A 16,848-nucleotide genomic window follows, 5' to 3' on the forward strand; every position below is an offset into this window, starting at 1 on the left:
CCATCTAGTTCCACTATAATTTATTAAGTAAGCTTGGTAACTAAGATGCATTGCGATTTAAAAAATATGAAACTTGGAGCAGACTAAAGACATAACCCTACCTCCTTGAAAACTTGGATCAAAAGAATGTGGTAGCCTTTTCACAGATTAAAATGGCTGAGAAAACCACTGGTGATATTCTAAGCTGTTGTTTGGTTATCCACATGTCATATATTGAAGTAAGTGTATATAAGGGACTCTTTTCAAAAATGGAAAGAGGTGAATGGAGCCACTGTTTGATTCGGTACATAAGCCATATTTTGGCAATATAAAATAAGAATGTCATATCTTTTTATATTTTTAGCTAGGATATATTATTAGCAGTTTGAGTTCCTAATTCGTACAAATCTATATACTTAGTATTTTGACATCACAAACATCTAATTTTAAACAGTACTGTATTCAGTATACCACGTGATTCACTAAATATCTATATTTAGATGTGTTCTCTTAATATTCAGTTTTAAGTTAAGAAATTAACTTGCATATAATATTAAAATTTGGATTCTAGTGTACAATTTGATTTCAAATATATTGACATCAATTCATAAATTTGTAGTTCAATAAAATTTTGAATGCAAGTCAACAAATGATATGACATGTCTTTTGATCTACGATCCATTGCAAAAGGGTTATTTGATTAAATAAAATATTATTATAGGGAGAATACTTAGCTACAAAATCTGAATATGTATCTCTTCAGTTATTTGTGGTACATACTGTCATCTTGTGACCACAACATTCTGTGCTTTGTTATCTTATAGTTGGACGGGTTGCTTTTCTATCATAAGAGAACTCTTTACACTGCTGGTTTAACTCCTCTTGTTGGATGGCTAAAGCCATACATGTTGCCAGAAATGTTGCAGATTCCTGTGCCAGAAACTCTTACCTCTGATAAGCCACCTACTTATGTTTGTATGGAACAACAACTACCAAAAGCTTTTAAGAAACATAGGGATAAAAAAGATATTGAACAACAAGAAAAAGTTGAAGAAACAATATCAATTCAAGTATGTGAACTTAGATTGTAAAATGTTTTTAATAGCTAATTTATGTTTTGTAAATGTTGATTATGTATTAAAGAACATACTTTTCTTGTTACTCACAGTGAAGTGCTTCTGTAAAGTGTTTGTGTGTGTGTATACACACATGCACACACAGTAAAACCTAAGGTGGAATTGCAAGGGATTGAGTAAAATTTCTGGCTTAGACAGTGAACATGCATTTCCTCAATAAAATATAATTTTTGAGAGGAACATTATACTTGCTTGATTCAAGGGAAGTAAGACATTTGTGAATAAAGTTATACTGTTTATGCTACATTTATTAGAATAAGAACAAATATAGACATTCAAAATATACATAAGTACACAAAATCTTAATTAAATTTATTTGAAGAAAGTGTCCAATTTCAACTGTTTCGTTTTTTCTTAATGGGCTTTCTCGTGCGGTTAAAAGAGAATGCCATTTCTAAGGCCTTTTCATGAAGTTCATTTTCTCCTTTAATTTTTGCATACAATTTGATAGCGTAAATATAACTTAACATTTGAGATGAAGTAGGAATTTCTCTTTCCTCACTATCTTTTCCTTTATTCATCTTCTGAATCTCTCACACTGTTACCATCTTATGATTCTGTTATAGATTTTAAATCAATCTCATCAGTTTCTGTTAAAACATTCTTGCCAATGTTCACAAAACTTTCCATGTTCACAGAATCATCTGCATCAATCTTCTCAATCAGATTTTGGGTTTCACTAGAATCGTTATAACAAACAACATCTCCACAGTCTCTGCCATTATCAAAAATAAATACACAGTTTCAAAAGCACTTTATTATGCATTCATTTTTTACACATTTGATGCAATTGCATCTAACACGTCAATTTTCTGTATTTCAATTTTATACATTGTATAATTCCATTATCTAGTGGTTGTAGAACTGATGTTGTACATGGAGGTAAAAAGACTAAACGAACATTTGAAAGTTGAATTTTTGGGTGACAAGTTGCATTATCTAGGAAAAGTAGAATATTCCTATTTTCTTGTTCCATTCTTTTGTTTAATTTGTTCAAAAATTCCTCGAATATAGCACTTGTCATCCACTCTTTGTTATTCGCTTCCCGTTCCATAGGAAGTTGATTCTTCCTTAAATTTTTGAAACTGTGCAGATTTCACTTTTACTTATTACCCATAGTTTCTCTAGTTTTCCATCAGCAAATGTGACCAAAAGTACAATCAATCGTTCCTTTGAATAGCGACCTCTGGAATAATGACAGCATAAAAAAAGAACATAATATATTTAACCAATACTTACTGTAACAGAATGTCTGAGAATTTATTAATATTTAAAGAAATTATTAATTAAATAAGAAATTAATATTTAATCAAAAACATTTTTTCCATTTTACTCAGGTTCTAATCTTACTTATTGATAGATGAGGTAGGTTAAAGATAGTTTTCCATCTGTGTTATGCAGGTTCTGCCATATATAGGGGGCCTTTTATAAGAGAAATCTTAAGATAATGCTGCAAAATTTTGATATTTCTGGCTTGTACAGGTTTCCACCTTATGCAGTTTCCAGCTTAGACAGGTTTTACTGAATGATGGAATACAGTTATTTGTATACTATACATTTTCAGTATAGGAAGCAAACATTTCAGTGTAACATCTGATAACTTATTATGGTTTAAGCTGCTTTATATTGTCTTTCCTGATTATTTGTTATTTGACAAATATTTAAAGAAATCAAATTCATACACCTTTTCTGATTAATTAACAAATATTTTTAAAAAATATGTTGATACACCACTAATATATTTCCTTTGTTTTCTTGAGAACTAATTTTTATTCTTGTTTAGTGGTCTTCATCAAATGTAATTAACAATAGAATACGTATATTTAAAAATAATAAATTGTTACTGAATGTGTCTTAGAATTAGTTCTTTAGTACAGAGGAAATATCATTGCTTAACTGTACTAATGTGAATTTGACAAAAAAATAGCATAAACTAAATTGAAATAACTACATGTGCAAGAATGTAAATGAACTGACATACAGTTATTAAAATAATCACTGTCAAACATTCATAACAAAAAGTATCAAGTTATTAAAACTGATAAGAGGCATTAGTAAAATGCTGGTTGAGAAAAGACTAGTATGGTATAAAATTAAAACAAACTTATTCCATTGATTTCTGCAGTCATGAAAATGAAAGTAAATAAATTTGACAAATGTATCATTGATTAAGTTGAGATTCTTAAAGTACCATATAAAACTTACCACACAATATGTAATCAAGATAATCTTGAAACTGATCATCTTCAGAAGATGTAACTGTTCTGTATTTCTGATACTGTACATTACTTTTCACATAAATAGTTATTATCTTTCAGTGCTGCCTTCCATGTGCAAAGCATTTTTTTATGTAAACCACCAGTTTTTTTGTCTCCTTTCATTTGGAATTATTTGATTCTTTGATGTATCTTTGAATTAATTTCTATCAAAAAATTTACTCTTTGTTATACAGTAGTGATATTTGTAATTTGGTGTGCTATTCCTAAGGGAACGTATTTTACATTTCTACCTGGTTACAGAACTTATTATTTCATTACAAAAACTTTCTACAGTTTCTATCAATACAGTTGTATTTGATTATTCATTTTACATTATGAATTCTACATTATCACTTTGGTGATTATATGTTCTATTAGCACATTTACATGGGCTGCAAGTAATGACTCTCTGCATGAAGATTTTTCAGCTTTACTTCATTTGGAGATTGATAATCCAGTGAACTGAATTTTGTCAGAGCTTGTCTCAAGTTCAGGACCCACACATTTGAAATACAGTTTGCTGACTTTAGAAAGATAAAATGTTGTACAGTTATAGTTTTTTATACTTTTACTGTTAATATTATTATCTATTGTTATTTGGGTTCTATAACATAAGATTCATTACATTGGTTAATACTCATAGTCAAGTTTAAATTAGCCATTTATCTTTATTGTATTTTTTCTACAGTATCATATGCTTAGGCTATCATGGTCTTTATTATTTTAGGTATACCTGTGATCTATCTTACTGGTATATCTGTCATTAATTACCCTATATCTTTCTTTCTTCCGTACATCACAGTTCATACATATATTATTGTCACTACACACTTCATTTTATACAATCACATCTACTTCACTTTTGCTATTACTTCTCATTCTATTCACTTAGTTTGTGTGGAACCCTTGAACCAGGATCTACATAATCTGATCACAAGATTGTACATATTATTCAGTTACATTTTTATTACTGATAAGTGATAATTTTTGTTATGTATTGTTCATTTAGGTTTCACAAGTGTTTATTTTGAGATTTATCTGTAGTTCCACAATCAGGTTAATCAATACTTAATTTAAATATCTTGTTTGATTGGGCTTAATAAGTGTATATGATTTTTATATACCCATGGTTCTCTTTATGGGTTCATCAAAATTTAGGTTAATTAGCTTTTCTTCAACACATTTGATAGTATCCATATGTTTATTTAAATACACAATTTGTTAACATTTCCAGTGCATTGACTATTTCCTTTTTGTCCCCTCATTGTGGATTCCTCTACATGATGAGGGAACCTCCCAAGAAATGTTCTTTTCTTTCATTTTACCTCCTCTGGGATCTAAACATCCATCCACGTGTTTGCTATGCATGGTGACCCATGAAGGGGAAGAGATAGTCCTGGTGGTTGAGGGGTCCAACTCTAACACCATTTTGACCTTGAATTCCTGTAGACGGATGGCCTTGGGGTGGTCCCCTTTGTTCCACTTGTACTAGGATCAACCAAGTACCAGTGTTGGATATTCTCAACAAGTGTTGTGGACATTGTATCTGATGCTGGTGTTTGGGTATAGTGCTCATGAAACCCTGGTGTTGCAGCAGTGTCCTTGTTTGGCATTGTAGTGCATACCCTCATAGGGCTCCATGGTGGGTGGAGTCAGTGGGCACCAAAATTGCCCTTTCTTTATTATGGATACTTCAATTGCAAATCTTAATAAAATAGTGAAAAAACAGTCCATAGGTAAATGACCACATCTTGAAGATTCTGAGCAGCAATCCTCACCATCTGTACCAACTGTTGTACCTCATTTTCTTATATTGCATTCTTTTTCAGACAAACCTTTAGGGCAAATGCCTCCCTTTTTTATTCAGAAAGGACTAAGGGGACTTGCTGGCTCTCCAAAGTCAGTAAAGAAACTTCGATTTGGTGACATATGGGTGGAAACATCCACATCTCAACAAAGTGAACTACTCTTGCATTCAAAGGCAATTGGGTATATACCTATTGAGGTTACACTTCATGCTACTTTAAATTCATCACGAGGAGTTATTGTTGAGAGGGATTTGAAGAACATCCCAGAGTCAGAGATTCTTGCTGGTTTCTTCACCCAAGGAGTTTCTGCAGTGAGGCGTATATCCACTCGCAAAGATGGAATTATGATGCCAACCAATGTTTTCTTCCGGACATATACATCACCGCGTCCACCTGCCACCATCAATGCAGGTTATCTTACGTTCAAGGCACGGCTGTACATTCCAAACTCTCTCAAATGTCTCCAGTGTTAGCGGTTCAGTCACTCAAAGAGGTCCTTACTTTGACATGCACTTGCTGCAGTGACAAGGACCACAATGCCTATGAGTGTGAAACAGATTCTCATTACATCAATTTCAATGGCTCTCACCTGTCCTACTTTTGCCCTAAATGGTTGGTAAAAAAGGAGGTGCAGCATTTGAAAGCGATTCAAACCTGAGAATCGAAAGTTGCTGTCCACAACTTCATCTTGGACATATGCTGCTACACTTCATTCCACCACTACAGCGTGAGTGCAGACAGATTTCTCTGTGCCTCCAAAAGAACCGTTCTCAAACCAAATAAAAAGTCTTTTGACCTCCATGGTTAAAAAAGTTGATGAATCAACTTCAACACCCATCTCTGTCTCTTAACATACATTCCAAAAAATCCCTGGTGGAAGCTGGATCAAGCAAACTGCCCTCTTTCACTGCTCTTGCAGAACTTGATCCTGCCATTGTCTGTAAGCCATTAATAGATGACTGTGGCAGCAGTAACTGACTGTATTATATTGGCAGTTGCTCAGTGTATTCCTAAAACCTCGACACATTTTCCATGATGGAATTCTGTCTGCCACATGGTGCAGAAGACTCAAAAATGGGTCTGGGATATTCTTCTTAGGTATTTTACACTCTCGCATCACATCGCTTTCCAGCAGGCCCATGCACATGCTCGATGGGTAAGACGTCAAAGCCAGAAGAAATCTTGGATTAAGTTCACAACCAGCACATCTTCTACCACCAGTTTCAAAGTCATAGGGGATACAATTCAAAAGTCAGTGAAAAATATAATTTTGTCCCCATTCGTTCTTTCTCTGGCCAGGAAGTAGCTGATACCCAGAGCATTGCTGAAATTCCAGGTAAAAACTTTTGCTGGGCATCTAGCACTTCCAATTCTTCCTCCACCTTCTTAGCCATCAAGACTCAGGCAGAGTGATCACCTCTTTTTTTTTTTGAGCTGATTGTCTCTATGACTATAATCGTCCCTTCCCACTGGTGGAACTCAAACTGGCCCTTCATCAGTCTGGCAGTACATTAGTTGGACCTGATGATGTACACTATGAAATGCTGTGTTATCTATCTTCTGTTTCTCTTGCTATTCTTCTGATTGTTTTCAACTGGATCTGGTAGGAGAATGATTTTCCTGATGCCTGGCACCAGAGTATTGTCTTACCTTTCTCTCAACCTGGGAAGGATCCCAAGATTCCTTCAAACTTTGACAAGCTGTCTGTGTAAGACCTTAGAGAGGGTGGTTAATGCTTGTCTTGTTTGGTTCTTCGAATCAAACAACCTCTTCTCATCCACCCAGTGTGGGTTCTACCATGGACCATCTGATTCAATTTGAAATGTCAATCAGAGAAACAACCTTTCTTAAACAACAACAGCTTGTATCAATATTCTTTGGCATTGAGAAGGCTTATGATACAATATGGAGGTATGGCATTTTGTGAGACTTCCATATATATGGGTTACGGGGCCTTTTGCCCATTTTTATTAAAAATATTTTAATGGGCAGGGGATTCCAAGTTTATGTGGGTTCTACACTTTCCAATTCTTTTCTACAGGAACTTCAAGTCCATCAGGTCTCTGTTTTGAGTGTCTTACCTTTCAGTATAATGATTAATTTCATCACTGAACAACTCCCTCTTACTGTTGCAAACAGTCTCTATGCCGACGACTTTTAATCTCATGTCAGTCATCGAACATGAGGTATACTGAAGTGGACCACAGCAAATGGCTTTAACTTCTCTCTCTCTCTAAAGCTCTTTGCATGTACTTTTGCTGCCAATTGGATATTCACACTGATCCTGAACTGATCAGTGAAGTTGTGTTGCCTGTGGTTCTTGGGACTTATCTTGGACCATAAGCTGACCTTTATACCACACATCAAGCAGCTGCAGGTAAAATGTACAAGAGCATTGAACATCCTCCATTTCATCTCTTCCACCACTTGGAGAGCGGATTGATGCCTTATGCTAAAGATGTATTGTGCTCTTATTTGATCAGAACTCGACTATGGATTACTGGTCTATGGCTCTGCTAGGATATTGGCCTTAAAGATGCTGGACCCCATTCATCATCAAGGACTTTGGCTCTGCACAAGGGCTTTCTGCTCTTCCTGATTTCAGAGCTTATGCACAGTCTCATGAACCTTCTTTGCACCTCCTCTGTTTGCAACTGTCTTTACTATATGCTTCAAAACTTCATTCCTGACCAAAGCATCCCACCAGGGGTTGTGTTTTCCTTCCTCAGTGGGCCATACGTTTTCAGAACAAATGATCTGCCATTGCTCCTTTTGACCTTTGTATCCAGATGCAGTTGGATGAATTAAGTCTGTTTTTGGATAACATTGCTCTATCCATTGGTCAGCTCATCCCACCATGGCTTCTTACAGTCCCCAATTGTGACCTATCTTTAAGTCATCTGAAAAAAGCAGACACTCCTTATTGGAAATACTGTCTGCTATTTGCTGAACATCTTTTGAACCATCCTTCCATTCCTATTTATACAGATGGTTCAAAATCGGGTGACTTTGTGGGCTCTTCCATGGTATGTTGTGGTTCGATAGTTGTGTGCAGAATTCCCTCTATAGCTTTTCTGTTCACTGCTGAACTGTATGCCATTTCTTTTGTCCTGGATCACATAGAAGCTAAGCAGTACTCAAACTGCACTATTTGTATTGACTCGCTTAGTTCTCTACTGACCCTGGAATCGCTTTACGTTAGTTTACATCCTGTTCTCACCGAAATTCAAAAGCGACTAACCCATTTCTCTTTATCATCTACTTCTATCCAGTTTTTCTGGATACTGGTCCATGTTGATATCCATGGGAACAAGCTCATTGATACTGCAGCTAAATTTATCTGCTCTGGCACTATCACTGCTGTTCCTTTTCCTTACATGGACTATGGTCCTGTATTCAGGGCTTGACTCTGTGCCAGTTAGCAGTCGACTGGGAGTGAGCAATGTGAAAACAATCTTTTCCAAATAAAACCCTTTGTTAGACTTTGGTCATCTTGTTTTTGTAAGGATCGGAAAGAGGAAGTTGTTCTAACTAGACTACGCATTGGTCACAAGTTTTTAACTTATTGTTTTCTTTTATCTGGGACTGATGCACCAATGTATTGACCTGAATGTTACAAAGACACAATAAGCCACATTCTACTGTCTTGTCGTCATTACGACTCTCAACAACAGCACTCTTTTAAACTTGTTCTATCTCAAGGTTTATCCGTAATGTTAGACAGTGTTATTGGCAATGGTGACACTGTCTACCTTAGAAATATTGTTAGTTTTTTATAGGCCGTTAATCTTTTTAATGCGATTTGAGTTTTTTAATTAATACATTAGACCCTTTTAAGAATTACAGTCCATCTGGTGTGTAGCCATAACATCAAATAACTCAAAACCAACTTCAGGCGAGTAACGGTGGATTTTGAACCTACCTGTTAGTCTTCCTGGTGAATTATGATAATTACAGTTATGCTACAGAAAGCTTTTTACAACTTTTATTACTGTAGTTTTTCTCTATCTGCTGTTGACTAGATGTAAAAATTGGTTTTAATGCTATTTGTTTTTTTTATTCAAAAATTAAACTTGGTTTTGTTTTACCTTAAGTTCCTTTTATGAATGTTACTGATTTTACTTTAATTTTAACGTTTTACTGGATGTTTGGTGCAGATGGCCTAGTTGCTTTGCTCTATAAAACACCAAACCAACCAACCAATCCTTTTTGTCTTTCTTTATAATTTGTACTCCTTACCTTACCTGTTCCTGGTATTGCTCACCTTCATATGATAACAGTTGAACCCATTTTCAGATGACCTAGACCATTTTTTAAATTTTTTACCTATTTCTTTCTATATTTCCATTCTCATGATATTGTTTCCTGATGATCATTTTGTTTTTTCTTTTGAGATTTGGTACTTCAAAACCTTACCCTGTAAAGACTTTAATTATTTTTGCATTTGCGTACTACCAGGGAGTTTTCTTCCTTATTTATATCAGTTGCATTTATATTAAATCTTTCCATTTTATCCCCTGCCTAGTTTTTTTTCTTAGCTTCATTTTATGCTATTGGCACTCCTACAATTGATGTTTACTTTCCATCTTTCTTTGGTGTTCCACTTACATTTAGGGATTTTCATGGATTACCTTCTCCTGCTTTCCTTCATATTATGGTGATCTTTATCTTATTATGTTTCCTCCATGAACAGCCTTTTTTCTTTCAGGAGCTGTGGTGGGGTAGTGCTATTTGTTTACCATCCACTGTAATTGGATCTTATAGTAATTTCTTTTTCTTCATCAGTCTGTACAGTTAACATCAGATGAGATATATGTGATGCTGTATTTGATTTTTTTTAGTTTCTTTTTTGCTTCATTCTGGGACAGTGTTATCTTTATTCATTTTATATGTTTGGCAGCTGCCTTTTCTTTACCTGTCTTGCCAATTGGTTTTTTTTCATTCATCTTGTGTGCTTCCCTATTTTAGTATGTTGTCTTTGATCACATCTGGGTTGGCTGTTTCTTCAAGTCTGAGAATATCCATGGTACTCCTTCTCTTTGATTTTTTACCATGTGAATAGGTACTAGTTTGTGCCTTAACCTTTGAACTTGTTTTAGTTCCACATATCTTTTGTGGGGTGGTCTGTGTTTTATTCAACTTCTCTATTTGGGGGGGATTTTAGTAATAAAATTCATTGGATGTCTGGCTTCAGTTAAATCATTTCAAATGAGGGTAGCCTTATCATACCCTTCTACTCCTGCAGTTGGCTCTCATAGTTAGATTGTTCCTGTTGAATATGTTTTTTCTGTTACATTCCTCACATTCTAATCTGTTTAAAAATTCCCTTTGCTGGAAACATCCATCCATCCATCCTCTTCTTCAAATGCATTAAAAATTGTTTTTTCATTATTCAAGACTTTAGGTTTTTCTCTCCATGTTTTTTTTTACCTCTTCTTCTGTATGCACTGATAGTTCCTCATATTTCCCCATGACATTGGGTTTACCACTTTCTCCTCCTTTTTCTGAATTCTTTCACTTCTTTGATACTCATATCCAAAAGTTCCCTTCAAGCTAAACAAGGAATTTTAAACCCACTCATTTTGATATAAGTCTCCTGGGGGTCATGTTTAAGGTGCTTTGTCCTTGTTGCTATTTTAATTTTCTGTATGTATACTTTCTTACATGGAGTAACCTCTTGATCCTCCTGTATTGTGGTGGCACAATCTCCAGGGATGTTACTCTTCCACATGAAGTTTTGGAATTGTTTCTTACTTCCCATTTAGTTACCTTATGTGTTTTTGGTCTCTGCTTCATTATTCTCTTGCTTTGACTATCATCAAATTTAAAAGGCTTACATTAGTTTGATTCTGATTCTATTAGTCCACTTTTTCCAAAATCTGAGCATTGGTTTACTCCAGATCAGGTCTTTGTCTGATCTTTCTGGACAGCACTGTTTTGGTTCAGTTTATTTCTTTTGTTCTGGATTGATTTTCTTAACCTACATTTTAGTGGCTCATGAGGTATATTTCTTTCAGCTTTTTCATTTTTTATTATCTTACATGTTCCTTCTTGTAGGGGTCTGGATGGTCTTCTTGGCCCAGTACATGTTCTTAATTGTCCTTTGTGTTTCCCATGTTTTTTTCCATTCTTCCTCTGTGATTTTGTTTGACTTTTCTCCTTTATCCAATGGGTTTAGATTGTGATTCAGTTTACTTTTTCTTCCTTGTCTACTTTTTCGGATGTTCCCTTCCTGGTGTGTTTACTCCTATCATACACCTTACGTTTTGTCTGTATGTCTACTGTGCCATCAGTTGAAGGTAGTTTGTTTGTTGAGTAGTGGAACTACATCTCGAACATTCAACTTCCACTCACTGTTTTGGATGGCTGTTTCTTCTTTGTTGTGGTACCTTCATCTACCTGTTGACATCATTCTTTCATGAGTTTATGTCTGGGTGAATTACCTCTTTGTATATATATCTCTTCTTTTTCGGTGGCATACTGTGGAGATGGGGTGTTCCACTAAACCAGTTGTAGGTTTATCCTTGCAATAGAATTGCTTTGTGAATTTCCTCATTCTGTACTCATTCATGGATTGCATGGGTAAAGCAGAAGGGGATAACTGGCTCTTTCTGCCATACCTTTTATTGAGTAAATCACTATGGTCTTCTTTTAAAAAATGAGGTTTCATAGTTACCCATTGCACTGTCCCAGGTGTTGATGTTCCTCCAAACTCTCCACCATGTTCTTTTCCCCTGTTTTCTTCTAGTGGAGTTTGAGAGTCCATATCCTTTCCAGTTCCAAGCCACACAGATGGTGGACTGTAGAGGCATCCTCTTGAATGAGATAGTAAAATACAAACAATAAATAAAAATGATTATAAAACCTTACAGTTGAGAGTAGAGCAGTGGTTTTCTGCTGGTGTAGATGAACAAGATATCCTCCAGTATGACACAAAAAAACAACAAAAAAAACAGATGGAGTGAACTGTCAAAATTGCATTTCATCCCTTCACTTGAGATCCCTTATCCTACCCCCATGTGGATGTTGGTTTTCAGTGGCTTGGTTTTTGATTTAGAGTAGAATCAATGAACATAAGTTCTCACACAAATATTACAGATGTCTATATTTATCCCTCATTTCTACTTCATCACTGAAGGTCATGATGAAGGTACTTGCAAATTATTACAATTCTTCTCCTTCCACTATCACTTGACATTTTGTATTCCAAAGACGTTACTTTGCTTAGTTCCGTTCTGGTCAATCTCACTTTTGAGGGAAATGGTTGTACATTATGCAGACATCCTTTATGTAACAAATACTGGATTTCCAGATCAATTTATCAAGTAATAATATTAATGTTTCCCAGCAAAATTGGGGGAGGGGAGATCTTAGATTTTATCCAATCTTATGAACTTGAGGTGAAGATAGTGTGGTCCTTTTTTCTACCCCTACATGGATGCTGGTTCTTGGTGGCCTAGACTTTGGATATTAGTTGACTTACCAATGGTGTGATGCTAATCCGAAATTCAGATGGATGTCAGTTCACACCAGCATGGGTTTTGGACTTGTTAACTTTCTGTGCACAGTCTTTTGCTCCATAGCCACTCAACAGCTAGAAGCACATCCTTTTCATTTTACTCAGTTTTATATTTTTTAGGATTGGGTTTCATAAGTATTGCATGGTTTGGATCGCTATCTGGCTATCATTCTCTTCCACTTGGATGTGCTCCTCTGTTTTTCACCAATATATATAACATCTTTCTATGATTGGCCAAGAATGTGCCTGGTTCAGAAGTGATACTGTCTCCCACACCACATCCTACAATCTGGCTATCTCATCTTAGGAGTGTCATTCAGACACTTTTGAAAGATGCTTCTTTCCCTTGCACCAGTTTCTCCACCTGTTCTATGTGGGAGGAATTAATGTATTTAAAGTTATAATTTTCCTTTACTGAAAGTGTATTTCTGATAGGTACTTACCTCTCCTCACACCCTTCCTCTTCACTGAAAACTGGAGCTTCCATTTTATTCCAAAACTGGAAGTGATTGTTAGGTAGAATTGAATAGAGAGGTGGAGGGTTTTTGTATGAGATACAAACTGAAATCAGTCAATTACAATTGAATGGAAGTAAAAGGCATGTGACATGCATAAAAAAAAAAAAGGGTTTTGTATATAGAGGGTAACACTGATTGGAAATAGCTATTCATGTGAAGAGAGGTATGTGCCTATCCAAAATACATTTTGAGTATTGGAAAAGTATACCTTCCTGTTGAAAAATCAGAATACTTCATAATCTGAACAACTAAAGTGATTTTATCAACCACAGTTGAAATCCACATTTCATATGTGCTGTAATCAACTGGATTCAACAATCACAGTTTTAACAGGTTGATATAAAAGTGTATGAAATGGTTTAAGCATAGTGATATAGTTAAAAGGGCCCCTTATACAGTTATTCTTTCAAAGCAGTTTATATGGTCCAAGTTATAACATAAGATTTAAAAAAAATGTCAGGCAGTAAGTCAAAGTGACTAACTGCATATAAAAGTTATTCACTTGTACAAGAGTAACTTTTCAGTCAGTTGAGTTGTCACATAACCAATCAGATGTAAGAGATGTAATGAGAATAAGTAATTGAATCTAGAATTTTTTTTCCCAGTTTTTGTATAGCTTCTGTTAGTTTCTTTTCCTTCTAATATTGGTTTTTAGAAGAAACAGAAATATTTCTTCTATGTTTAGCTGAAATTAGAAAACTTTATTTAATAAATATTTCTTTGCTCTTACAAAGTTTTATGGTTATGCAGTGTTAACTAACGTGTAATGCATATGTTGTTTTGCGATAAATGTTCTGCAACTCCAATTTGGTTTAAAATCTTCTTCAGATGCTAAGCTATGTTAAAAACCAATAAAAATGGAAAAACCAAATGCAGTCAAAAAAGCTTACACCAGTTCTGTGATTATGTTTTGAGAAAAACGTTGCGAGATTTTTTGTTATCGTAAAAGAGGACCATTGTGACATAAAGTACATTAAAACTGTAAAACACTTAACTAGAACAAAGATAATACTTCGTCTAAATCAAGCACGAATAAAGGAGGAATTACACAATTCCAAGCAACAGTTTACAGTCTAATTGATTGTGAGGGCAAACATTAAATGTATTCATTTCTTGATTGTGTTGTTTAAAAGAAGGAACTGTAAATATTTTGCTCAAAAAACTTACTGTACTCTGTAAGAATATTTTAGTTTACAGGGTAATCAAAAGCCAGTATGTCCTACATATGTGGTCTACATTTTCATCTCTTTCTGCTGTTTTTGAATATTTGGAATGTGTTTATGAAAGATCAGCTTGTTAGCTGAGATAGGTGGTGCTACATTGTTTTCATTCAAGCTGGTAGATGACATTTTTGACAATGTTTTTTAATACATTTCAGAATTAAAGAAAAAATTTGATGCTTTGGGTTATGTTAACATGTTTTTGACAGTGCACTAGTTTACTTGTGTTTCATGCAGAAGATCAGAGGATTTGGACACATTTTATTTTGTTTTTACAGTTATCATTTTTCTCATCTTTGCTTACAAAACCTGTATTTTTATAAATGGCTTATAAAAATGTAATGTATTGGACGAAGATAAGTACTGAACTATTTGGTGATAATTTGTTAGATTTTCCAAGTGAAGGTTAAGATTTTGATGTTAATATGTTTGTGGATCATTCTCATAGTAACTCTAGCTACAGTGATATTGTTAGACCTACAAAAATACGTAAAGTTGTTGTGCTCTCAACTGCTTCTGAATCAGAAAGTGATGACGAATCTACAAATGTTCCTGTTAGTGATTTGTTTACCAATTATAATAATGATAACTGGTCAGAAATAGATATTCCACTGAACTTGGAAATGTTTGAAAGAAATCCAAAGGTTATCATAACTTTATTCAAACCTCAAGTTATTGCTCCCATGAAAAGTCTTATGTTTAATGATGACTTGTTTGGAATGACTTGTGAGGAAATGTGTACCTCCCATAATCAAATTGTGGAGAAACATGAAATGCCATCTGACAGACTTCAATGGTTTGAAATTCCTAGGACTTTGTGCACTAAAGGGATAGACAAGAAAATATAATTGGAAATGTTATTGGTCAACAGATCCTCTTATGATTGGCCCAATTTTTTTGCAGAGATTGAGCCAAAACAAATTTGGACATTTTGGTATTTTAGTGATAATCAGTAAATGGATTAGACTTCAGGCTGGTTCTTCAAAATTCAACCAGTACTGGATTATTTTCTCAATAAATTCAGGACACTATGTAAACCAAAGCAACAGTTGTTATTGAATTAGGGCATGATTCCATGCAGAAGGATGTCTAAGATTATAAACATACAACTTTGCAAAAATTGTAAAATGTGGCCTTCTGATGAGAATGATTGTGTGAGAGTGACAAATTATATTTGCAACATGGAAATTTATACTGGTGGTGTGGGATAAAAATTGGAGGAAACTATTTTTTGTGTTCTTGCTCTCAGTCTTGGATTGTGGCACTGTGTGTACCAAGACAATTATTACCACAGTATTTTCTATGCAAACCTTTTTCATAGAAATCATGATGTTCTCGTTTTCATGTGGAAAGGCAAGAGAAATGAGAATGGTTTCAACCATCCATGACTCATCTGTTTCTACCACAGGAAGGAAGAATAGAATAACTGGAAAAGAAATAAAAAACCTATGTGTTCTCCAATACATTTTTACATAAAAGATGTTGATCATGTAAATGAGTACCTCTCAGAAAAATAGTAAAATGGACAAAAGAAAAGAAAGGTAGTACTTTACCTGACAAATTGTGGCTGTTTAAATATATATATATAACATACAAAGCCCTGTAGCAAGGGAATGGATTACTGACAAAGATAAAGAAAGCTTACTGAAACAAGAGAGGAATAAACCAAGTCCATGACCTGAAAGTATGTGGAAAGCCCCACATAAGGATCCCCCAAAAAGACTGTCTGGTGACATGAAGCAGCATATTCCTGTATTCATTTCATCTACAGGAAAAAAGAAAACTAATTTCCTACCAAAGCCTGCAGAGTTAGATTGCTTATAAGAAAAAGAGGTGAAATGCATTATGTATGCAAATTTTGTGTAGTTCCACTCCATGTAGGAAAATACCACACTTTAAAAATTTACTAAGTGTCTTCATGTACATATTCCATAAGTTTCAAGTAAAGAATACAAAATATAGTTGAGTTATGAACAAAATAAAATGTGTCCAACTCCTTTTATACTTAATATTTTATTAAATGGCGTACAAAACACTGCACGAAACATGAATAAACTTGTGACCCATCTTCAGTGTGTTAATATTTAAAGCTTTATTCTTTATTTTTTTAATTCTGATTGAAAACTTGAATTCTTTTCCATCCATTCAAAGTTATCCTTGTTTTCCTGATTGCAGTTATTTTTTTTTCTTACTCTTCATAGACATTACTTATATGAGTTTCTTGAGCAGTGTCAACTTAAGTTTAATTTTTTATGTCATTTATTAGAACATATAATCGTGCTTAAGAATTCTGTATAAATATTTCACAATAATTCTTTAATGCAGGTATATAGTATAATGATGAGGTAAAATTATTGCTTTGTTATAAGCTTCATCTTAATAAATATGAATATGTTTATTTTGTTTTAAG

At 34.4% G+C, this 16,848-nt stretch overlaps 1 protein-coding gene across 12 annotated transcripts in view; it reads left to right on the forward strand.

Moving 5' to 3' along the window:
• Snup (snurportin-1) overlaps positions 1 to 16,848 on the forward strand; it is a 78,371-nt gene that overhangs the window by 50,838 nt on the left and 10,685 nt on the right. For all 12 annotated transcript variants that reach the window (XR_013027540.1, XR_013027541.1, XR_013027544.1 and 9 more), the window contains one exon: positions 804 to 1,049. Coding sequence is in view for 4 of the 12 variants with exons in the window: in XM_076498425.1 (XP_076354540.1) it covers positions 804 to 1,049 (246 nt within the window). In the remaining 8 variants the exon portion in view is untranslated. The remainder of the gene's footprint in view (positions 1 to 803; positions 1,050 to 16,848) is intronic.

The sequence above is a fragment of the Tachypleus tridentatus genome, chromosome 4 (genome assembly GCF_004210375.1).
Source record: "Tachypleus tridentatus isolate NWPU-2018 chromosome 4, ASM421037v1, whole genome shotgun sequence".
In the NCBI taxonomy this organism is placed as follows: domain Eukaryota; kingdom Metazoa; phylum Arthropoda; class Merostomata; order Xiphosura; family Limulidae; genus Tachypleus; species Tachypleus tridentatus.